This window comes from Phacochoerus africanus, chromosome 6 (assembly GCF_016906955.1).
Source record: "Phacochoerus africanus isolate WHEZ1 chromosome 6, ROS_Pafr_v1, whole genome shotgun sequence".
NCBI lineage: Eukaryota > Metazoa > Chordata > Mammalia > Artiodactyla > Suidae > Phacochoerus > Phacochoerus africanus.
Window position 1 is genome coordinate 105,431,148 of NC_062549.1, and position 24,164 is coordinate 105,455,311.

The following is a 24,164-nucleotide window of genomic DNA, read 5'->3' on the forward strand; positions in this document are numbered from 1 at the left end:
TCTCTTACACTGCTCTGCTTTGGAATGTGTCTCTAGAGCCTGCAGCCTGCAACCTTCCCTTCCCTGCCCTGTCGTCAGCCTTGCTGGCTTCTTTTCAACACCATTCAAAGCAGGCCCACCAATCACACTTCAGACGAGTCCCTGGGCCAGCCAATGGTAGGCCAGGCTGTCCTTAGACCCACCAGAAACCACAGGACATAGATAAACTAATTAACATGCTGGAAAAATAAAGATAAAAACCCAAGAGAACCTATCGCAACAAGACTTGGGAAAACATTTACAGAAAAGAGGCTTGATCAAGTGGCAGTGTACTTACAGACTGCCTTTGATCCCTACCTGAGCGTCCTCTGTCCGAGTAGAATCATTTGCCAACAGGGGCTCTCCGGTGGGAGCTTGAATGGTGACTGATTTTTCTGACCCTCTGCCATCCTTACTCCGGGGTGATCTGTGCCTCTCTCTATTTCTTTCCCTGGGGGGAAAAAAAATCAGCTAGCACATTTACGCCATATTAATTCTTATTAAATCATGTTATAAATTTCTTTCTTTTTTTTTTCCTGGCTGTACCCATGGCACATCAAAGTTCTTGGGCCAGGGATCGAATCCAAGCCACAGCCGCGACCTACGGCACGGCTGTGGCAACGCCAGATCCTTAATCTGCAGCACTGGTCCGGGTATTGAACCTGTGCCACCACAAAGACAATGCCTTAACCTGCTACGCCACAGCAGGAACTCCCATAAATTTCATTTTGAATTAAAGAAATTCTACATATACATACACATGGTGCCAGCATCCACTCATCACCAGCCCCACTGCAAAGAATAAGCAGATCTTACTCCCTAGTTACTGTTTTCTTTGTGCCACTCCAAGACCCAAAACAAAGACTGTCACTGCTCTTCTGTCAACAGTGCCCATCTTTTTTCAAAGCCTCACCTCGTGAATTTTAGAATTTCTGTCAGGGAAGGCACATTTCACTGTAAAATTATGGACTTGATTTGATTATAACTTGCCTAAACTTATCTCCTAGGACTGTTTTTATTGGGACAACACAGCAGAATACTTAAGCTTTGGTCTGTCTGAAAAAATCTGGGCCACACTGTCATCCTACCCCATCGGACAAGAAGAAAAGAAAGGGAATTCTAAACCAATACAGAAAATCATTTACTTCTCATTCCTACAAATCCACAATTAAAAGTCCTTCCCATAGGTTCTACCTGAATTCAAAGACACCCACAGAAACAGATAAAAGCCAGGATACCAAGAGGTGCATAGTGCGTGCGTGCGTGCGTGCGTGTGTGTGTGTGTTTTCAGGCCTCCTGAGGAAAGCAAGCTGCTTCCAGGGTGATCTTCCAGGGTGACTATGAAAGTACCCAGACATTACAAAAGGCATCAATCAGTGCGCAAAGCCCAGGGGTCATCATCTGGGCATTACCCACCTATGAGACCGGCGCCCCGCACACCCACCCGAGACCAGTCAACCCAGGAGCCCCACCAAAGCCCTTCAGTGGCCAAGAATAAGTTTCCTCAGCCTGTGTCACACAGGCCATCCTGACATCAATCCTCCTTCCTGCCCCCACCTGCCCTCCTCCCCAAGGTCTCCCAGGCAGGACAGAAGCACTGCACACGCAGACTAGAGACAAATGGTCAGATGTCAGTCCTGCCTCTACTTGGTACGTGCGCCTGCACAAGCTACTCAATCTGCCAACGAGAGAATGTCGCTTGCCAGGGGCTGGGAAAGGATTCAGTCACTAGGCACCGTAGCTGCTGACCTTCAACACACCGTGAGAGGAGCTCAGGACAGAGATCGGGAGGGAGGCACTCTATGCTCTGAGAAAACTGGCAGAACAGGCCTTCGGAAAACCAGGTCTCTTCATAAGAGTTTATGAACCCAATTGCTTGCATCTTCTCAGACCCAGAAAAGCACTAAAATCATTAACAGAGACATCCGCTTATCGTGACCAGCAGCAACCTCCTGGTGACCAGCAGCGACCTCCTGCCAAGATGCATGCTAGACAGCCTGCACCCCTTCGCCAGGTTCTATATTCCATTTGGAGCAGCTCCTCAGGGCTGTCTGAGAGGCTGTCTCCCAGGCTCTGGTCCTCAGGGAGCCCCAAATCAAAGTGAACTCACGGCTCTCACAGGGCACATTTGATTGCAGTGGACAAGCCTTGGAAAACCTCAGTTTGCTCATCCATGAAATGGGGATAATGATCACACCACCGAGATACAAGGATGGGAAATAACACACAGCAGCTGATGTCATTTCTGTCACCATTCGAGCACTGCAAAGAAGAGTGACTTGGCTTGGTGTGTTCCTTGGAGAAAGAGAAGAAAAAGGAGCTTTCCACACACGGGGTCAAATCCCCTCCCCCTACACAGCAGCCCTCCTATTCACCCTACTGCTTAGCCAACAAAACCACACCAGGCTTCCTGTGGTCGAACTTCCGCCTTATGGATACCTCCCTAGAATAAGCACTGGAAAATTCCTTCAAAGGGCAGGGAGGTGTTATCTGTCCCAGAGGTGCTTTCAGTGACAGCATCTCTAAGCCCTAGAGCAGAATTTATCACCACGATCTCTTGCTAACATAGAGTCCAGAAGGAGATGTGCTCTGGTCAACTCTGGGGTTTTACTTTAACTGGGCAACTAGGGGAACAGCTGAGATGTGTCTACCCAGAGATGTGTCTATCACATGCCATCACTCCACTCCCAACCCCAATTGACAGGGTAGCCTACCTACTAGGTGCTCCCGACCCCAACTGACAGGGCAGCCTACTAAGTGCTCCCGACCCCAATTGACAGGGCAGCCTACTAAGTCCTATCCAATCCTAACAATCACCCTACGAGGTATTATTGTCCCATTTTACAGATGATAAAACTGAGGCTCAGAGAGGTTAAGCAACTCCTCGAAGTCATGGTAAGTGGCAGAACAGGATGTGAACCCACTGCCTCGATTCGTATGGGTCATGTTGCACTGATCTGAAGAGCAACTGGAAGCTGCTGTGGCATAAGGATCCCTAATGCTCATTCTCACAGCCTGAACGCGATGAACGACCAGGGCTGTGGCATCTGCCTTTGAAGCTACACTTAGCAGTCAGGACTGGACCGTGACCTTGGACAGCCCAAAGCAGTGTGCCCAACACTCCGGGCTGCCAAAGACAACCACTTCGAAAGGACTCGCTGTGAGAAACAATAAGCAATTGGGGTGAGAGGTCCCACGTGCCCGGTCAGTCTTAGATGAGCTGTTTAGACTAAGTCTGGAATCGCTGCTCCCCAGGGCCCCACCTCGGCCAGGCCAGACCGAGGCGCCTCCTCTTCTCACTCTGCCTCCACTTTCCCCGACGGCTCGCGCATCCATCACCATCCTGCTATCGGCCAAGTCACGTGCTCCCCAAACCCATCTGTGTATTCACTCGTCTCGCGGGTCAAATCCTGTGACAGCACAAATTCCACTGGAAATCAAAATGCTTTCAGCGAGTGCCAGTTCCCGGAGCCTGAACACTCCCAGGGCCGAAAGCGGGTGGGGAACCAACCCAGGGCGGAAACCACCCCTCAGGGGCCAGCCACCACTCGGAGCTGACACAGCCTGGCTCTTAAAGGGCCCAAGAGCCCCCAGAGGAGAAGCGATCGCTACTATTCCCCTGGTAACATCGGAGGAAAGCAGATAAGAGCCTGACCTGATAACCCCTGGAAGGTTTCTCATCCTTCAAGCCCGAAACCCTAAACCAGTGCTGCTCAAACCTGAATGCGCAGACAAGCCACCCGGGGTGTGGATTAAGTGCAGATTTGCCGGCCCCACCCCCAAAGAAATTGTCTGGAAGGGACAATTTTCCCCCAGCAACCCGGTGATCAGGACGCAGGGGGTCCAGGAAATGCCGTGCAAGGCTCCCCCACCCAAATGCTCCTAGAGGGAGCCAGGGAGGTTGTCGGAGTCACTGCTTGGAAATCAGCCAGTTTGTGAAATGCCCGGTATTCAGCAGGGGCTCAATAATGGGCGCTGTGGATGGAACGCTCAGCTATACAATGTTGCAAGGTATAGGGTGGCTTCCCGACTAAATCAGCATTAAGTGGATGAGGCTAGGAGCAGACTCAGGACAGTGAGCATCGGGCCCAAAGCCCGGAGCCTTCCACATGCTGTCAAGAGAGGGGCCCATGGAAAGCTCATCCTATCAGCTCAACGTGGGCTGCACGACGTCATGCTGGTCCTTGTCAAGGGAGCAAGACCTGTCGTACAGCTTTTATAAAGATGACTGGGCAGGAATTACTGCTCCGGGAAAGTGTCTGAGCCAGGACTACATAGAGCAGTCCAATAAAAAGACTGCCTTCCAGTGCTTTCCAGCAAGCAGAGCTATGAGTCCAGGACGGCTGCTTCGCGGCATCGGTACCCAAACGTTCATCCCCATGGCTCCAACTGCTGGGATGTGGAGGACGTGTCAAGATTCCTGTGGGAGAGGGCCCCCCAGGGAGGAAGCCCAGCAGCTCGCAGTGTTGAAAAGAAATGGGAGACCAAGGAGGAGGCTACCAAAGCCCCGAGAGGGTTTTTCAAACACACGCACACTTGTTTTTCCAACTCCACCTGAGGGGTCCGGATCACCTGGGCATCTTTGCTGGGCAGGTGTGTCAGCCACAGGAATCCTGTATCTTTATCTCTGAGCCTGTCTCCATGTCTCATCTGTCCACATGCGTGAGATAAGTGTGCAGGGGGGGGGGCAAGCAATACCACACTGGAGGCCCGGGCACGTGTCTGTATCTGCATGTGTGTGCGTATGGAGACGCATGTATTTAGGGGATTCTAGAGCTGAGCCCTGGGGGGCTGCTGAAAAGCCCCCCTCACTCTGGCCAGAATCCCTGCCAATTTCCAGACTGTTCCCACTTAGAGTCGCATTTCCTGGGAAGATAATTTCACCCTCCTGCTGTTTGCCTATTTCTATTTGGGGAAAGCTGGCCCCACCGGTTACTCCGCCCTTCCCTTCTCTACCACCACCCACTACCTGTCCTTTCTCTCTGCTGGGGCCTGGCTGGCTGCTTCCTCCAGGCACTGACTTGGGTGGGAGGGCTGGGCTCAGTGCAAACTGGCTCTGAAGTGGCCTGGGAACAAAGGCGCCGATCCCTCTACTGCTCAGGCAGCCTCTTTTGGACAATGCACTTAGCACGCTAGTCACGTGGCTTAGGCTCCAGTCCTTCCCTCCCTCCCCGTTCCTGTGGCTGCTCTCCACCCTGCACAGCACCGCCCCCCGGGGTGGGGGGGGGAGCCTGCCTCCCAAAAAAGCAATAAATGCAGCCCAAAACCCAAGGGTACCTACTCACCCTGTAACTTCAGGCAAATAACGCTGTCTCTGTGTCCCAGGTTTTTTTGTTTTGCTTTGTTTTGTGTTTTAGGGCCACACCCATAGCATTTGGAGGTTCCCAGGCTAGGGGTTATATCAGAGCTATAAAGTTGCCAGCCTACACCACAGCCACAGCCATTCGGGATCTGAGCTGCATCTGCGACCTACACCATAGCTAATGGCAACACCAGGTCCTTAACCCACTAAGTGGGGCCAGGGATCAAACCCACATCCTCATGGATACTAGTTGGATTCATATCTGCTGTGCTACCATGGGAACTCCCTGTGTTCCAGTTTTTATCATCTGTTGCATGGGGGTCCCACTTTCTACCGTTCAAGGGGAGTTACCGAGCAAGGGTCCTAACAGGCACTCCAAACTGGTCGTGAACAGTACTCTCAGCTGCTCTACTGAATGTGGGCAATGAGTGCTCCAAGCCCAAAGGGTAGGCGAGGCCGGCTGGAGTCGGCACCATCTTCCCAGCAAGTTAACCGGATCCCCTCTGGAGACCGCAGGTATCACAAAACCAGACCGCTAACCTCTTTGTTAGAAAAGAGTCACCTGTCCGCTGCTTGGAAGCCAGCCAGTCCTCCAAAGATGATCTTGGTGTCATCAGACATATCAAGTTTGCTGTGCTTCGTTATTCCTTTCTGAAAGTTCCACTAAAATTACAAAGAGCAAGCTCCCTCTCCTTCCCGACTCAGCCATTCGAATTCCCCACAAAGCCCTGAGCAGAGTCGCTTTCACAGGGACACTCCCGGGGGATGCAGTACCCTCTGCAGAGTCCAGGGCACACCTGGGAGTGCCACTATTTTTTTTTTTTTTTCTTTTTTGGCCACTCCGAGGCATATGGAGTTCCCAGGCCAGGGATCAGATTTGAGCTGTGACCCACGCTGCAGCTGCAGCAATGCCGGATCCTTTAACCCACTGTGCCGGGCCAGAAATTGAACCTGCGTCCTGGCACTGCAAAGACCCTGCTGATCCCATTGTGTCACAGCAGGAACTCCTAGGAGAGCTACTTTTACTGCTCAATACTCTCTATGCCCCACCAAAGGACTCCTAGCAGCTACTATCTACAGATTACGACCTCTGCCCCACAGTCACTGTGCCCTGAGGGCCATCTGTCCGGGAAGCCACCTCTGTGACTGTTGTTTTTTTTCTAGGGACACCATGGAATGCACCCCCCTAAATCTCGAATGGTCATCTAGCACCCAAAGCTTTTCTGAGTAGGCATTCACCCCGGATTAAATGATTCAAGTCTCGGCTTATATTACTATTAGCCAAGTACTTCCCACGGGGGTTCGAGAAGGCCCTCAGAGTTCTGCATGCTGTTTTAAATGAAAGTTAGTCTCTTAGAGTTACCACAAGGGCACTGCGGTATCCATTTCTGGGGGCCCCAAGGGGCCCGAGGAAGCAGCAGAGCAGCAATGACAGTCAGGATATGAGGCAGATAAAAGAGCCCTCGGACGGTTCCTCCTCCAAATACTGCAAGGCACCCCCTGTACTCACCTCCCAGCCCCAAGAGAACCCTGAATCCCCACTCCCTTCACTGCCGTGTGGGACAAGGGAGCTTGGCTCACTGACAAGGGAATTGTTTTTCTTCAGTTAAGTTCAAAGATTGGATATTTCAAAACAGCTGTTTCTGGTATTTTCGAACGAATCTGATATGTTTACCCACTGATTGAAATTGGTGATTAAATTTTTCTCACCAAGCGTTCCTGCCTTTCTCAGGATCTGGGCCATTTGAGACCTCACTTGGCAGCTCTCCTTCTGTCTCCCATGCTGGCTAGAAAGGCTTGGAGTTTGGGCTCCAGCACAAACTCATTTACCTCTTTTTTCCCCAAATGGTTGATTATAAGATTATAAGAGCAGCACGTGAAACGGAGAAAATAATGAAAGTTAAAAAAAACACACCTAGGAGTTCCTGTCGTGGCGCAGTGGTTAACGAATCCGACTAGGAACCACGAGGTTGAGGGTTCGATCCCTGGCCTTGCTCAGTGGGTTGAGGATCTGGCGTTGCCATGAGCTGTGGTGTAGGTTGCAGACACGGCTCGGATCCTGTGTTGCTGTGGCTCTGGCGTATGCTGGTGACTACAACTCCGATTGGACCCCTAGCCTGGGAACCTCCATATGCCGTGGGAGCGGCCCTGGAAAAGGCGCAAAGACAAAAAATCAAAAAAATAAATAAATAAATAAATAAAAATAAAAATAAAATAAATAAAAAATAAAAAAACACACCTATAATCCCAACAATTCTATACCTAGAGACAAGCGTGGTCCATACGTTACCATTCATCATATCCTAAGAATACGGAATTGTTATAATGCATGAAGTTTGGCATCTTGTTTTAACATGGCCTCATCTATATTTTCTCATGTCAGTAGATCATCTTTGAAAATCTTTTTCTTTTTTTGTCCTTTTCTCCTTTTAGGGCTGCATCCATGGCATATGGAGGGTCCCAGGCTAGGGGTTGAACCGGAGCTACAGCTGCGGGCCTATACCACAGCCACAGCAACACTAGATCCAAGCCACGTCTTCGACCTACACCACGGCTCATGGCAACGCCGGATCCTTAATCCACTGAGCAAGGCCAGGGATCGAACCCAAAACCTTGTGGTTCCTAGTCGGATTTGTTTCCCCTGCGCCACGATGGGAACGCCCATCTTTGAAAATCTTTCACACTCTTTTCTTGCATTCCTATTTTGAGTCACAGAATATCCACGTGTAAAAGGTTGAACAAGTACAGAGAAATGAAGTATAAGTGAAAGTTCCCATCAGCCACCTTCCTGTGCAGGACCCTTCCCTGTAGATGACCCTCCCGGCAGCTTGGACACTCCTTCCAGACCCCTCTCTGTGTGAGCACATCCACACAGGCTTGCCCACCAATAAGTCGACCAGCTATCCACATCGGACTGCTGTTTTAGAAAACAAACTCCTGCCCTGCACTTAGCTGCTTGTATAGGGAACTGCTCGGTCAGGAAACACCACGACAATCACCACTCCCAGCCCAGCCCTCGTAGGGCTGTGACCACTGGGGTCCTTTGGGCGGTGGTCCAGAGGGGCCTTTCCATGTGGTGCTGAAATGCCACGGCCATTAATAGCATGAATAGAGCCACGGGTCGGTGACCTCCTATGTGCCATATGAAATGCTGCAGGCGCACAATCTCGCGTAATCCTCTCGACAGCCCTGCGAGGGGGGTGCCGCTCTACCCACTTTACAGATGAGGGGTCCAAGTAAGAGGCAGCACTGCAGTTTTGCCACGTGGCTCTTCACTGGCTCATTTCCTCGTTTCTCTCCTCAGGCTCTGCAGGTCGGCAAGACGGGGGTGGGGGGGGCGATGAACTCCAGTGCAGACCTGCTCATTCTGCCCGGAGGAGGGGCCACTGGGCCCCCATCACCCAGGTCTCAGAGTTTCCAAATCCCAGGCCTGCTGACTTGGAAGACTTGTCAGAGAGAAAGAAGGCTCCAGGCCAATCCTGCCACCTCAGCTGCCACTTCGGCTGCCACCTTGGCCTATAAGCCTCACCCAGCGAAGGCAAAAAGGACAGTGAGTCAGCAGCTTTGAGTGAGAAGCAACAAATTAATGCTTTTTAAAAAACTTTCATGGAGTGCCCGTCGTGGCTCAGTGGTTAACGAATGCAACTAGGAACCATGAGGTGGCAGCTTCGATCCCTGGCCTCGTTCAGTGGGTTAAGGACCCGGCGTTGCCATGAGCTGTGGCTCAGATCCCGCGTTGCTGTGGTTCTGGTGTAGGCCACAGCTCCAATTCGACCCCTAGCCTGGGAACCTCCATGTGCCAAGGAAGCGGCCCTAGAAATGGCAAAAAGACAAAAAGAAACAAAAACAAAAACCTTTCATTTCCATTCTTGGTAAAGCTTTGGGAGAACTGTCATTTAGGAGAAGTACTTAGGAATGAAAACCACTTCCACTGAAGGGAGAAATTTTAATTTAAAATCAATTGTGAGAAATTAAGGTCATCTACTGTAATGGGGGCTATAAAATGTAAATGGAGGGTGTAGTTCCTCCCAGCGCATGTTAAATGCTCTTTAAGCTCAGCTTCTCACGTACCCATGGCCTGAACCTCCAGCGTCAACAGCCCTACAGCGGGACTGGCTCAAAGTGAGTCTAGGAAGCCTGACCAACCTGCACGTTTCCCCCCAAGGAAAGGCAGAACAAGCAACAGCTTACATACCCTTGTCTGTGAGATTTTTTGGAATGACTTGAATAGTAAGAATATCCAGAATACGTGGATTCGGTATCCATAGCAATGGAGAGCTTGCTCGTGCAGAAGGAGCAGGTACCGTTTCTCCTTAGAGGTAGAGAATTTCACCTACTGGACTCCTAAAACCTCAAAGCGCCTGGGAATCAAGGAGCCACTCTTCGACAGGAACAAATTCTGGGAAAAGGGGGGGAAAAAAAAGATATCAACCTTCAAAGCCAAGCTCAAGGGGCTGGAAGATAGACGACAGCAGCAAACTCCTCTCTGGGGTCTCTACTGCGGAACAGGTGAGCGAGGGTGAGACTCCCTAACTGCTCCACTCCTGCAGCAACAAGCTTGCCCAGCGGGCTGGGAGGGGACAGGTGGGGGCCAGGCGAGCCAAACCCCACAGCAGCAGCGGGAAACCGGAAGTGGGAGAGACCTGGCCCTGGGCCGTTTCCGGACACAGCCTGGCCTGCCTGGCATCCCAGCCCTAGACACAGTGCCCAGCCCCCACGGCCCGCCGGTGTGCTGATTACAAAACAATACCCAGGGAAGCAGCAGCTTTTAAGGGATTTATTCATAGTTTCCAAAAGCCAGTGCGGCCGAGTGGGGGGGGGGGGTTCTCAATCTCTTTCATCCAAAAATCCAAACTCTTGAGAATTTACTTTAGGGAACTAATTTCTTTTCCTTTCTTTTTTTTGGGGGGAGGGGGGGCTGCACCCAAGGCAAATGGAGGTTCCCAGGCTAGGGGTCGAATGGGAGCTTTAGCTGCCGGTCACAGCCGAAGCCACAGTCACACCAGATCCAAGCCATGTCTGCGACCTACACCATAGCTCACAGCAATGCCAGATCCTTAACCCACTGAGCGAGGCCAGGAATCGAACCCACATCCTCATGGATACCTGTCGGATCCGTTTCCCGCTGCGTCACAACGGGAACTCCACTAATTTCTTTTTTTAAAGAACTACTATTATCAACATGCTGTCTATAACAGTGAAAAGCTAGAAACAATCTCAATGCCCCCCCAACAGAAGAATAAGTGAGGAAAATATGATTCAGCCACCCAGAAAGATATTATAGAGCTGTTTAAAGTAATTGTGAAGAATGTTAGTCTGTATGATTGAATGATACATTGAAATAGCCGGCTACAGCGTGGGAGATAGACGCTGAAGTCTACACTGCAGTTACAATCACATCGAATCACTTATGCGAGGACGAGGCTAAGGACATCAGAAAATGAAAGCAGGGGATTTATTGGTTGCAGGCTCCTGGGTCTTTTCCCACATTTTTCATTAGCTCTTGCTATGCAATAAAAAATAAATTGGAAACATTTCCAAGTACATTCCTGAGGCCCCCCCATGCTAAACCTTTACTTCTAGAAAAAGGAATTCTGTCTCCCCTTGCGCCCGTCAGCCCAGCGCTGGTCTCTGCCCCAGAGGGCTCCTCCTTCCCGAGTCCCAGGAAGCTGACACTGCAAACAGAGCCAGTGAGAGGAGTGTGAAGGGGAAAAAAAAAACAAAAAAAAACAAAGAAACTGCAAGGGCCATACTTCTAGCCCTGCTGGGAGGCGGCCAGGGCTCCTCAGCAAAGACCTGCCCGTTTGGAGGGAACCTTCTGGAACCACCATGGGCCAATATGGCCCCAGCCTCAATACCACCTGGGCTGCGTCTGCCCTTGTCATTCAGTCACCCAGGCAAGGCTTCCTCCTGCGATGTCCTGAGGCACCATTGCTTTTCTGCTCTCCTGTGTGAGCCCAAGGCCAGCAGTAGGGAGACCTGGGGTCCAGGCAGGGCCCCTCACCGTCTAGTACACACAGGGAGAAGCCACCTCCCTTCTTACGCCTCGGTTTCCTTATTTGTGCAATGGGGATAAATCCACCAGCCAGCCACCCCACAGGGTTGATCTGAAGCCATAGGCTGATACAGACCAGGGGCCTGGTTCCGATCCCAGGCTTTACTCCCTTCCTAGCTGTGTGATCTGAGTGGAATTATTAAACCTCTCTGAACCTGCATCACAGATAACAGGGCTGCTGTGAGAAGCAAGCTACAGCGGTGACTGATCCGAGCACCCGCTCCCGAGCACCGGAGAAGGGGCAAGTTGTGGTTGTCAGGACCCGACCCCAACCCAGAGGCTCTCCCTCTCTCAGGCAGAGAAAGGCTCCGAAAGCAGCAGGGCAGCACGGCGCCACATTCACCTGTGGCCAGAGAACGCCGGGCCCGCACCCCAGTCCAGCCCAGGACTTACTAACCAGCTGTGTCCCCCTCGGGGCCTCAGGTCTCCTCATCTATAGACTGGAAATAAGGCAGCCTGTTTCGTGGGGTGACTGTAGAGTCGACGTGGGGGGAAAAGAAACACTGTGGGCATTTTAAAAAGACGTTAGTTTTGCTCTTGGACCTACCCCCACTTTTCTAGAAGACTTCAAGAACCGGCTCATCTGTTTTTCTCCCCACTCTGCCTCTCAGCCTGTTCACGTGCAACTTCGGGGAGCTTTCAGCACCTAAGACTCTTGCTGGCCTTCTGCTCGCGCTGTGCTGCTTGTCATCTGCTTCATACCTGGCAGACAACCACCTCGGGAGGTGAGCCCAGGTCTCCAGGCCTGGCCTGAACGAGCCCCTTTCCCTGAAGGTCTTTCACCCAGCTCTCTGCTGACCCGCGGGTTCCCACACCGGCTGCCTGACCCAGAAGCCTGACTGGCCCCTTCCACCTCGGGAACTGGGCGTCCACGACATTGGCACTTTTGGTCTGCCCTCCGACCCCCCCGACCTCTTGATTTTTCCTTTCAATCCAGGCTTCTAGCTATTTCTGGCGAAATGCTGCTGGGGTGTCTCAGAGGCAGGCGGCCCTGCCCCGCAATCTGGGCTGAACCAATGAGCTGAACCCGCGCAGGCTTCCTGGCTGGGACTCCGGGGGGCCTGATGCTGGTCTGTGCTCACCTCCCTGCCCCGCCCCCCTCCTGTAAGGCCACTGAAAGGACCTTTTCCTGGGGTGGTTGTAAGCATTAAAGGCCATTTCCAAAATAAATTCCTTCCTAAAAGCAAGCGGCTGGCCCGTGACAACCCAAGTGTCATTCCCCTTCCCCTTTCGCAAGAGGTCATCCTCCTTCGTCTTCATTAAAACCTCCAGCCGGCCATGAAGGCAACTCCAGGCATGTCCCTCAGAGGAAATCACGGGCTCCCGAGTCCTCTTTGGGGAAAGGCTTTACCATGCCATCAGCTGCCCTTGTCTGGGTTTCCTCACTCTTCCTGCTCAGACACACAAAGGGGTGGCCTATGTAGGCTGCCAGGCCCTCCTTCCGTCACCCCAATCCTCCATCCTTGACAGTCCCCTGAAGCTGCTCTAAGTTGGCCAGATGCTGCTCTGAGCCCCATCCAGGGGTCCCATCCTTGGCCTCCTTCCCCCTCAGACTTCTCATCCCCTGCGTTTATTCCACCACCTCCACGTTTAATGAGCAGCTCTGAGAGGCCTGCAAGGCAGGGCCAGGGGCACAGCAGGGACAGCAACACACAGCACACAGCGGCCCACAGAGGTCGCTGCTGCCCTCGTCCTCCCATCTGCCAAGTGGTGCTCTTTATGCTACTCCTCCCACACGCCTTCCCTCTCCCTCAACTTATCCCTTAAGACTCAAAACCTGCCCTTTTTCTCTTTTTTTTGCATTTTAGGGCTGCACTGGAGCCATACGTAAGTTTCCAAGATAGGCGCTGAATTGGAGATGCAGCTGCCAGCCCAGACCACAGCCACAGCAACTCGGGATCTGCTGCAATGGTGACCTACACCACAGCTCACGGCCACGCCGGCTCCTTAACCCGATGAGCGAGGCTAGGGATCGAACCTGCATCCTTGTGGATACTAGTTGGGGTCATAACCTGCTGAGCCACAATGGGAACTCCAAAATCTGCCCATTCTTCTCCATCTATGGGGTGACTGTGGGAAAAGCCACTTGGAGACATGGGCTCTTGGTCCCCTCCCCGAAGGACACACTGGACATAAGAGGTAACCAACAAACACTGAAAAAATGAAGCCCCGATGCGCCTTTCCTACTCAGAGGCCTCTGGTCCCACTTGGGATCATCATCACCCCTGCGATGCTGTCCTTTTCAATTTCCTCCATCGGGGCCACACACGCATCCCACCGACCCTGTAGAGTCAGTCCTGCACCATTTTCACAGCTCCCTCTCCTCTTTACCCCATACGTTCTACTGTCACAAAGTGTCCCCCGTCCCCTGGAATCCACCCCTCACTCTCCCAGTTCCCAGCCACCCCCTGCTTCCTCCAGGCTCCGTGGACACAGGGCTAAACTCTCACAAAGCCTGCAGCTTTCCGCACAGAATCCAGTCTCTACAGAGCACGGGCTCCTCCTTCTCATCATGCTGTTTCTATCGGAGCTCTCAATTCTCATCCAAGATCTGAGTGAGGATGGAGCAGCAGCAACTGGAGGCACAGTGACAAAATGCAGGGCGACCTCATTGCAGAAGCCAGTGTAAGAGCTTCCATATAGTTAACAGAAACACACACACACACACATTCTGAAGCTTATCACAGCAGTAATATATTTACAAGTTGTTCCCTTGTATGCACAAGGAATTAGCAGAACTCAGATAAGGTCAGAGGATGTCTTATCAGGAAGATAATAAAGTAATGAAAAGGAATCAGGTTCCCCGGGTAGTAAACTCCTCCTGCGGCTGCACTGGCCTGAATTGGATAGTCCCATAAAGGTGTAAATATAGGTCCTGGAATCTGGAAGTGTCCCTCTATCACACTGACCCCTGACCTGACCCAGACTGGCCTGGCTCTGGCGGGAGGGGGGGGGGAAGTGGGGGGGAGTGACCTTTCTCTTTCTCTTTTTTTTTTTTTTTGCTTTTTAGGGCCACACCCACAGCATATGGAGTTTCCCAGGCTAGGGGTCAAATCGGAGCTATAGCCACCAACCTACACCACAGCCACAGCAATGCGGGATCCGAGCCACATCCGTGACCTATACCACAGCTCGTGGCAATGCCAGATCCTTAACCCACTGAGCAAGGCCTCGAACCTGCAACCTCATGGATACATTTCATCTTCATTTCCGCTGAGCCACGACAGGAACTCCCTGGAGTGACCTTTCAAGTCAAGAAGTGGGGGTCACTCCCCCACTTTTTAAAAACCCGTCTGTGGTGTTCCCCTGAGCTCTGAATAACACGCAAATCCTTCACCTGTTCCGCCAGGCCTGCCCACCTCTCAGCTCCTTTCCTTCTCCAGCCCCTGGTCCTCTAAGGCGCAAGGCTCCCCGCAGCCTCAGGGTACCTGCTGCTGACTCTTCACCCGGCCCATTTCTGCCCAATTCCTACTCGTCCCTCTCCACTTACACACGGCTTCTTTCCAGAGGCCTTTCCTGATCCTTTGGTCTCAAGTGGCCTCTGCTCGGCTCCCTGGCCCCTGCCTGGCTCCCTGCGCTTCTCAATATCCCAGTTTCCACTTACATCTGGGTCTGTGTGGTTACTGACTGACTGACTGACTCCCATCTAGACAGAAAGCTCAAGGACAGGGGCCTCTCCTTGCTGTCCCTCCAGCTCCTAGGGCATAACAGGCCCTCAGGAAGTGTGTGCTGAATGAAGGGAGGGTTTCGGCGGCAGAGCTCAGGACACGGGGGCCATAGAGTCACGTGGAAGAACACTTAGCGATTGTCTATTTTTATTTCTTTTTAAATTTTTTTGCCTTTGAGGGCCACACCTGCAGCATATGGAGGTTCCCAGGCTAGGGGTCAAATCAGAGCTGTAGCTGCAGGCCCACACCACAGCCACAGCAATGCCAGATCCGAGCCATGTCTGAGACCTACATCACAGCTCATGGCAACACTGGATCCTTAACCTACTGAGCGACGCCAGGGATTGAACCTGCATCCTCATGGATACGAGTCAGATTTGTTTCCGCTGAGCCATGACGGGAACTCCCCAGGAGGGACAAGGTTGAGACAGGTTCACAGGGCACTTGTGCACCTTCAATCTGGAATTCCTCCACAAAAACGTCAAGAGAATTTCCTTTGCTGCCCTTTATTAGAAGCAAAGCAGGGATCAGTGGCCTTGAAAAGACTCTTCCCCTAAAGTCCACTTCGCTCACATAAAACATACCTGACTCCCACCTAAAAGGAAAACAGTGTTCAGAAAATCATGAGGGAAATAATATGTTATGGTAATGACAGTGGTAAACATAAGCTGACCTTCTCGGAAGAGGAAATTATAAAAACATCAACAGCTCTGCCTACAGCTATTAAGCAATTAAGTGAACTCTGGTTTGGACAGTAGAAAGAGGTAGCAAGATACCTTGCGAGGGATACAGAGACATTCTGAGTTTAAAGAGCCACTCCCCTCCACAGCTGCATCTCCAAAGGAAAGAAGTTTCCAGTGCAATTTTATTTACAAATATTGTATATGTAACTTTGAATATTTGATTTTTATCATACGCGTGATTCTCAAGGGTTTGTTCCATGTAGTATTTTTATTGTTTTGAAGCTAACATTTTTCTCCAGGGACCCATTTTTAATTACATGGCCCTCAAGGAGAAACCAACCATTTAATTTTGTTTAGAGTCAACTTATCTTCAGAGAAGCAATGAACACAGGTTCTGAAGTCAGACTGTCACTCTTCAAATTCTGGCTCTGCCACTTATCAGCTGTGTGACCTACGATCAAATTACTTCACCTTTCTGTGCCTGTTTCCCTAACAACAGAATTATATTTTACTTACCCTACAGGCTCACAGTGGGTTAAATGAGAGCATTCACAACCCTTCAGACTAGTGCCTAGCAAAGGATAAGGACTCACGACGGGTAGGCACTGTCATGACTCAATAAAGTCGAATCCCTGCAGACAGAAGACCACCTTTGCAAGGCACAGGACTTGGGTATCATTTTCATTGCCCTCATGCACATTTTTTTTGGTCTGTGCGCATCAACTTTTAAAGAATACCATTAGCCACCGCTATCTGGTTTATTGATTTCCAGGCTGTTTCTGGCAGGCCTTCTTTTACGGCTCCCAGGTTGGACGTGAACATCAGAGAAAACTGTGTGTGTTTTATGGGGTTTATGTGGAGGGCAGGGAGAAGCAGTCTTGCTGAACTTGTAGTCTATGGACCATATACATTATCCAGGTCACTGACGGGGGGGATCAGAGGCATTGTGGCATTTGCAGCAAACCATTCTTCCATTACAACAGGGCTCTTATAAATGAGTGCTTCTGGGTCACTATTCGCAAAGTAAGACAATGGCAACCTCACTTTACTGTCTTGCCAATGATTTCAACTCACCTTCTCAGCATAACGACTCTTGGCTCCAGTTATTAATTATCTCTGAAGCACCCCCGGCAGCTAGGTATAGATTTCTAAAGCACTGCTAATGGTTAATGTGTCTGGAGTTCTTACGAGGTATACCCGTTTTCAAGCGACCCCCGTGTCCCCTGCCAGAATTTTAAGCTTCAGAAAAACAGATTTCACAAGGACTACCTCCTCTGCAAATCCCCTGGTGCCGGGTCCAATGACTGCTGTCTGATAAGTGGGATTTGAAAGGACACTGATGGAGACAGACCCCAGCAGAACACCCATGTACCTTTTCATCGAGCTTCAGGTGAGACAAATGCCACAACTAGACACGTGGTCCAGCCCCGCATCCACCTAATCCTGTCAGGTCCACCTTCTGGCAAACGGCATGGAGCACGATGCAAAAATCTCAGGCCTATACGCCGCTGGTCCCCTAACCAGCTAGTTGGCTTTACAGAGAGAGAAGGGCGATGATTATCTTCAGGCTCAGTTAATAAGTGCTTCCTATGTGTTAGGAAATGTTTAAAGTCATTTGCCTGTAATATCCCACTTAATCTTCAGAACAAGCCTCATAAGGGAGAAAAGGCATTAATTTCATGTTACGGTTAAAAAAAACAAAACAAAAAAAAACCATGGTCACACACCTGGGAAGTGCTGGAGCCAGGCTTTGAACTGAGTCTAATTCACAACCTGTGCTCTGAACTATGGAAAATATAGAGCGATGTAGCAATTACCAGAATTGTTTATTTACAGAGAGGAGGGCAGGCAACAATCATAAACTGCCCCAAACCACATATCACCCACAGTGAATTCTGCAATTTCCACGCCTACTCACAGGTTCAATGTCCCAAACATTGTGGGGAGTCCAGGAGAAAAGAAAGGAATCTGAAATAGTTCTGGTTCCTAAGGAGCTCACAGCCCAAAAGGGGAAACTGCCTATTAAAATACAACTGAGAAGCGCCCATGCCACCCAAATTCTGCTGAGGTGTGGGGTAACAAACGGGGCCTGTGTTTGGGTGTGTTGGGGGATGGAGGGGAGGATGCCCTCCTCACTCAACACATGTTTATTCTCCAGGGGACCAGGCTGCCATGGCATTACTGCTTGGTCCAGAAACTCTCCTTCATGGTTTCATTCTTTTGCTCAAATACTCAGGACAATAAAAATGTACTGCCTGGCAAGCAGTCCTTGCAAAGACACCCTTCTCAAAATTCTCCCCTTTTACTTACAAATTAAGTTGCAACCAAGTCACACCGCCAACACAGTAACAGTGAAACTTTCACAGGAGCTGTCTCACAAATTGTATGGGGAGACACCAAAGCCTGGGAATGCTATATGCTCCTAGATAGGTGAAGAGTGTTATTTCTTTGAACTGTAGAATAAACAGCTTCCTCCCACAAATCAAAGCCCCAACTATATCACATTGATTTAATTCAACTCTAAAAACTCTAATTAGTGGTTACATAAAATGACTAATTACATCGCCCTGGATTCAGACAGTTTCTGCCATCTCACTTAAAGAGCCTAAGAGCTGTGTAATCAAACAACCCACCCACTTGCAAGGAGAATGCTAATTAGCATTGTTGATTGGTGACACAAAAGTTATAGTATTTTTCCAGCAACCCTGTAAAACTTAAAAACACATCAGTGAAAATGCCAGATTCTTTCAGCTTGCTAGCTTTTGGAATAAGCGTCTAAAAATACCTGCGTTTCCAACCACAGCCCCCCAAAAGGGGTTTAACAAAATGCATGTGCCAGCCACACAATCATCATAATAAAGAGCTCTAACATCTCTTAAGAAGCAGCTAAAGGAGCTCCCAACCCCTTCGAGGGGTGGGCATTATACCTGGGTTGAAGATGTGAAAATCGAGCCACAGATTTCTCGGCTCCAACTCTCACCAGCTCATCTCCCGGCAGCCAGGCCGCGGCTCCGCCCCGCTCCTGCCTCCACCACCAACGCGTTTAAATTTTAATAAAGCTTCACACTTCTCTGGGTGCGCTAGCTTGGGGCGGTTCAAAGACTGCAGGAGGAAATGAGATCCTGCTCCCGGCGAAGGCTGCCCCGGTGCGGTGAGATTGCCTCCAACCGGGACTTCTCGGGCAGAGACTTGCCGGGCGCCTTCTGCTCCACCCCGGCGTTTTTTGAAAGTAAACTACCTGCCTGTTGCGCTCTCCGAAGTGCAACCGGACTCGCCTCCCCCCGGCCTCCAGGGCCGGCTCGATTCTCTAAGCGAGGTGGGAACAGAGGCCAGCACTGTGCCGGTTTCTGGCCCGGGGCCGGGCGGTTCCTGGGTCTACAGCCCCGCGGCAAAGTGGGAACCACGGAGCGTGCCCGGCTCCCGGGGAACGCAGAGCCGCCCGGCCCCCACCCTGCACGGCCGACCCCGCCGCCCCGGTGCCTCCAGAAACCCTCGACCACTCCCTGCCCGGCGGGACGCGCACCCGAAGTGCAGCCAGCGGAGAAGGGGGCGTCCGAGGCGTGGGGAGGGAATGCCGGGACTGAGGAAGTGGGGTGTGCGGGGAGCGCGGAGCCGGGACAGGAGGGGCACACCTCGCGGGGAGGAGAGAGGAGTGGCGTCCCGGGAAGCACGGCTCCGGGTGCGGTTCCTGGGAGGGGAGGCGGCTCCCGGCCAGAGGCGGGAGGAGGGCGGTGAACTAGGGTCTGAGTCCGGGGTGGGGCTGCGGGAGGAGGGCGCAGGAGCTCGCGGGGTCCGGGATCCGGGATCCGGATGAGGGCGTCTCCCCGCCGGAGGTCCGCACCCTGCCCTCGCCGCCCAGTAGCGCCCGGCCCCCGGCGGGACTCACCTCCGCACCGGCCGTGCAGGCTCCGCGGCCCGCGGTCTCGGCTCGCAGCGGCCCCGGCTCTGCGGCCTGCGCTGGGCTCCTGTAGAGGCAGAGCCCCGCCGCCGCCGCCGCTGCACTGCTGCTTTCCGCTTCCTGTCCCGGCGCCGCCCCGCAGCCCCAGCCCAGCCCTGCGAGCCCGGCGTGGCCGCGAGCCAAGAGCAGCGAGCGCGGCCGGCCCCGCCGCGGGCCCAGCCCACCTGCAGCCGAGGGCGGGGCCTGGCCGGCGACTCCCCACCCCCAAGACGCACTGCGCCCCTAAACACACACACACGCACACACGCAGTCACTCACACATCACAAACACAGCGATCCACTCCCCCAACCCAGCACTCCAACATACTTGTACCCTCGAGTTCACACACGCATGCACACACACACAGAATCATGCACAAAATTCAAGCCCATTTGCCCTCACTGGAACCCAAACGCACATATTTGTACAGCCCAGGGTCTAACCACACCCCCCAACACACACATACACATATACACACTCAAATACACATATTCCAAAGACTGGCCCACAAATATCCAGACATACCCACACCTCAACCGGCTTAAACTCACGTGCAGCCCAGGATATGACCCCATAAATAACTATACACACCCCAGACCCCCTATAGGTCCCCCGCATCCAAGCCTCTCCCTCCTCCTCCCTTGAATTGAGAAGTCACAGGCCCCCACCTGGGTCTCCTAGAAATTACTAGAAGAGCACACCTCTGAAGGCAGACAGCCCCAGGTTTCAATCCTGATTCAACTGGGTCTGCTTCTGAGTCTCTGCTTCCGAGTCTCTGCTTCCCTGTCTGAGAAGCGGAGAGGATGATAAAACCAGCCTTGCAGCATTGTAGTGAGGATTATGGAAAGTGGCTGGTGCCCAGCAGACACCAAACAATTGCCAACTATTTAGATGAGTATTTGCACTCTACTTACTTAGTGGACTTGTGTGGGTGGATTGGGTTAGGGATCTGTGTGGAGAGTCTGGAATCTGGCTGGGACCCAAAGCAGCCTTGCATGGGCAGAGCTCTGCAGTAGAGGTGGGGTATGATAAAGGGCTGTGAGCATTTGGGGGGGGGGGGGGAAATACACCCATGCTGAACCAGCTGAAGCTATGGAACTTTGGCCCCCACAACCCTCACCATCCTCCGAGTCCCCATTCTCTCTTCCATATGTAGTCTTCTTCTTGAGGACATCATGTGTTCAATGAAGGTGACATCGCAGAGCCCCATCCTGCCATCAGACTCACTACTAACTCCTGGCCACGTAAGGCATCTGCCCTTCCCCCTCACCAGCCTCTTACCTGGTTCCTGAGAGCAACCGGCTTCCTAAGGATAAAGCCAGTCGTCTGTCTGCCCAAATCGGTGCTCAGGTGCCGAAACGTAGAGCTTTAGAAAAACATCTTGTTCATCTTTAAAATGTCTTCAAAGTTCCAACTGGTCAGGGATTTCCAGTTCTGGTTATGATACCCTGAAGAGCCCCCGTGTGTTCTACCGTCCCTGGGTGGATTTTCACGAAAAGTCATTTTAATTCACTTTCGTTTATTATGTCCGGCTACCTTGGCATGGAGGGCTTTGGTGGGAAAGAGGGGTAGCGCAAAATAAACCCTTTTTTAAGATAATACATTTCACTTTTAAATGACAGCTATCGTTTGTTTTTATCCGACAATCTCAAGTATTTGAGTTTAAAAGATGAGTCGGAAGATGTCTCAGGAACTGAATGATGTTGTGTATAATCTGGCTTCCACTGTATGTCACAAAGTGGGTGAGCTTTATCCTAGGGTTCGGTTGGCAGACTTGTTCAGCTCTTGCCTAAACCCGAGTTCTCCAGCTTAAGCCTTAAGTAATGGGATAATATTGGAGACTCCCTCTGTCACTCCTTGGTCTTATCCATTTGTTCCAAACTCAGTTGGAAATGGGGGACAATGTAGTGACTGGGTGTTCTCATGATGGCAGCATGACCGTAGTCTCAAAAATTCATGCATGTGTTTCTCCCTTCCTGCCCATTCTCACAGCTTTCCCAAACCCTGAAATACTACCCGCCAAAGGTCTTCCTGTCAACCAAGATCTCTTATGCAAATACTTCTCTGGTTCTCCCAACCAGAAAAAAATTCTCTTTATTTGTAGTCTATGGATTTTTGTTTTATTCTCCCTTTATTTGTGTTCTATGGATTTTTATGTTTACCTTCTACCTTGTATCGGTTATCATATCTCACTCTTCAGTAATATGTAAATGCTGTGTCTGGAGTTCCTGTGGTCGCTCAGTGGTTAATGAACCCAACTAGCATCTGTGAGGATGCGGGTTCGATCCCTGGCCTTGCTCAGTGGGTTAAAGATCTGGCGTTGCTATGAGCTATGGTGTAAGTCGAAAAAACGGCTTGGATCCCAGGTTGCTATGGCTATGGTGCAGGCCAGCAGTTACAGCTCCAATTTGACCCCTTGCCTGGGAACCTACATATGATGTGGGTGGGGCCCTAAAAAGACAAAAGATTTAAAAAAAAATGCTATGTCTTTGTCTCTTTTCTATCACACACTATGCATGTATTTATCTCTTGTATCACAGGTCCTTTCACAGAGTAGTTGCTTTGAAAAATTCTTAGCAAACGAATGAATTACCATAAAACACCACTTGCCTTTGGGTAATTAATAATCTATTCAGGGAACAATCTAACTGAAAAATTAGGGTATGTTGCACATAAAGATAGTTAACAACAAAAGAGAATGTATAAAATGCTAAAGGCACTATCTGCACATTTTTTTAAGAAGTCATTTATCCATTCTCAAGGACTCTCAACAATCCTGAGAAACAGGAGTTAAGTGAGAAAGCCCTCTGATCACCAAAGTAGTTTGCATACATTCATGCTTTAAAAGTGATAAACTTTGGGAGTTCCCGAGGTGGCTCAGTGGTTAACAAACCTGACTAGCATCCATGAGGATGCGGGTTCGATCCCTGGCCTGGCTCAGTGGGTTAAGGATCTGGCATTGCCGTGAGCTGTGGACTAGTTCGCAGACGTGGCTCAGATCCTGTGTTGCTGTGGCTGTGGCGTAGGCCAGTGGCTACGGCTCTGATTTGAACCCCTAGCCTGGGAACCTCCATATGCTCCGGGTGTGGCCCTAAAAAGATAGCAAGACAAAAAATAAAAAAAAAATTAGAAAAATAAATAAAAGAGATAAACTTTATGAGTAAGAGAAACTCTCATGCCCTTAGATACTATTTACACATAGTTTACAAACATTTTAATAAATTTCATCACCTGATTCCTATGCCCACTGTAGATTAGAATCTCATTAAAAGCCAGCAACAGATGACCTCCAGAGACCCCAGGGACTGCAAAAGGGGGTCCGTGAGAAGATGATAGGTTAATTCCAAAACTTATGCCCTTTCCTTTTTCCAGTTACTCCTCCTGGTACACTACCTCATCGCTGAGTACTCATGACCCTGAGCTACAGAGGTCAAATGGATATTCCGTAGACAGTACTCTATTTACGAAGACAGAGACGATATTGAAAAAAAAAAAATAGATTTCCATCCAAAATGTTTGAAATGTTAAAAAGTGTTGATTATTGGAGTTCTCTGGTAGCCTAGTAGTTAAGGACTCAGCATTGCCACTTCTGTGGCTCCGGTTTGATCCCTGGCCCAGGAACTTCCACAAGCGATGCTCATGGCCCAAAAAAAAAAGATATCAATTATTTAAAAGTCCATTTTCTGTAAAATCTGTATATGTGTAACATCTGTGAATAGGTTAGTAAGGCCCAGTGACAAGGTGCTAAAAGTGCGTTTTTAGTGCCCACAGGGAGAGTCGTGCAGGCCTGGTGGTCAACTTGTCTTTGAGGACAAGAAAAGAAGGGAAAGAGGAAAGAAAGAGGAATGGGCATAGGTCAAGGACAGTGGCTAGGACAGCGACTGGCTTGTCTCAAGCACTTAATAACTATGAGTTGAATAAATGGGTAAATAATCGCTGTGTTTGGAGTCCCGGCAGGGGTGTAGCAGGAGCTTTGTCTGAGGTGTAGTCAGGGGAGTGGGCAGAGCAGTGAAACTCAAGAGAGAGACGCAGGCCAAGACAGAGAGGATTCAAAAGCGAGCAGCTGGGATCAAAAGACAGAGAATTTTGAATCCAACACTAGTGTTTGACCTGTTTGAAACAGGCGAGCAACATGATAAAGTATTCATCCGTCCATCCATTCATTCAAAAACAGACTTAGCACCTACTAGAGCCAGGCAATGTGTGCGCCACCAGGAATATAAACATAGATAACGTCACACTGATCTGAGATGCAACAATATAAGCAACAGCGTTTATTGAGCACTTGCTCTGTGCCAGCCACTATTCTAGGCTCTGGGGATACTTCGAGACAGACAAAAACTTCTGCTCTCGGGAAATGTATCTTCTAGTGAGGGGAGATGGACAAACGAGTGGCATTTGCAGGGTGTTAGACGGTTTAAGGAGCGCTCAGGAGAGAACAAAGCAGGGCGGGAGACGGGGGCGGGGGTGAGGTGTGAGCCTCTTAGTCCTGGAGGAGCT

The 24,164-nt window shown here is 50.7% G+C and overlaps 1 protein-coding gene across 2 annotated transcripts in view; it reads right to left on the reverse strand.

The window, feature by feature from the left end:
- The window catches only part of VANGL1 (VANGL planar cell polarity protein 1), a 57,697-nt gene extending 37,964 nt beyond the window's left edge, over positions 1-19,733 (reverse strand). Inside the window, exons 1-3 of one of the 2 annotated variants that reach the window (XM_047784928.1) lie at positions 19,613-19,733; positions 9,516-9,719; positions 337-469 (exon numbers count right to left, since the gene is read on the reverse strand). In XM_047784928.1, the coding sequence (XP_047640884.1) occupies positions 337-469; positions 9,516-9,586 (204 nt within the window). In that variant the 5' untranslated portion in view covers positions 9,587-9,719; positions 19,613-19,733. Of the gene's footprint in view, positions 1-336; positions 470-9,515; positions 9,720-11,772; positions 12,310-19,612 lie in introns of those variants that run through there. The other variant, XM_047784929.1, reaches the window with a different exon arrangement.
- Positions 19,734-24,164: the final 4,431 nt, after the last annotated feature.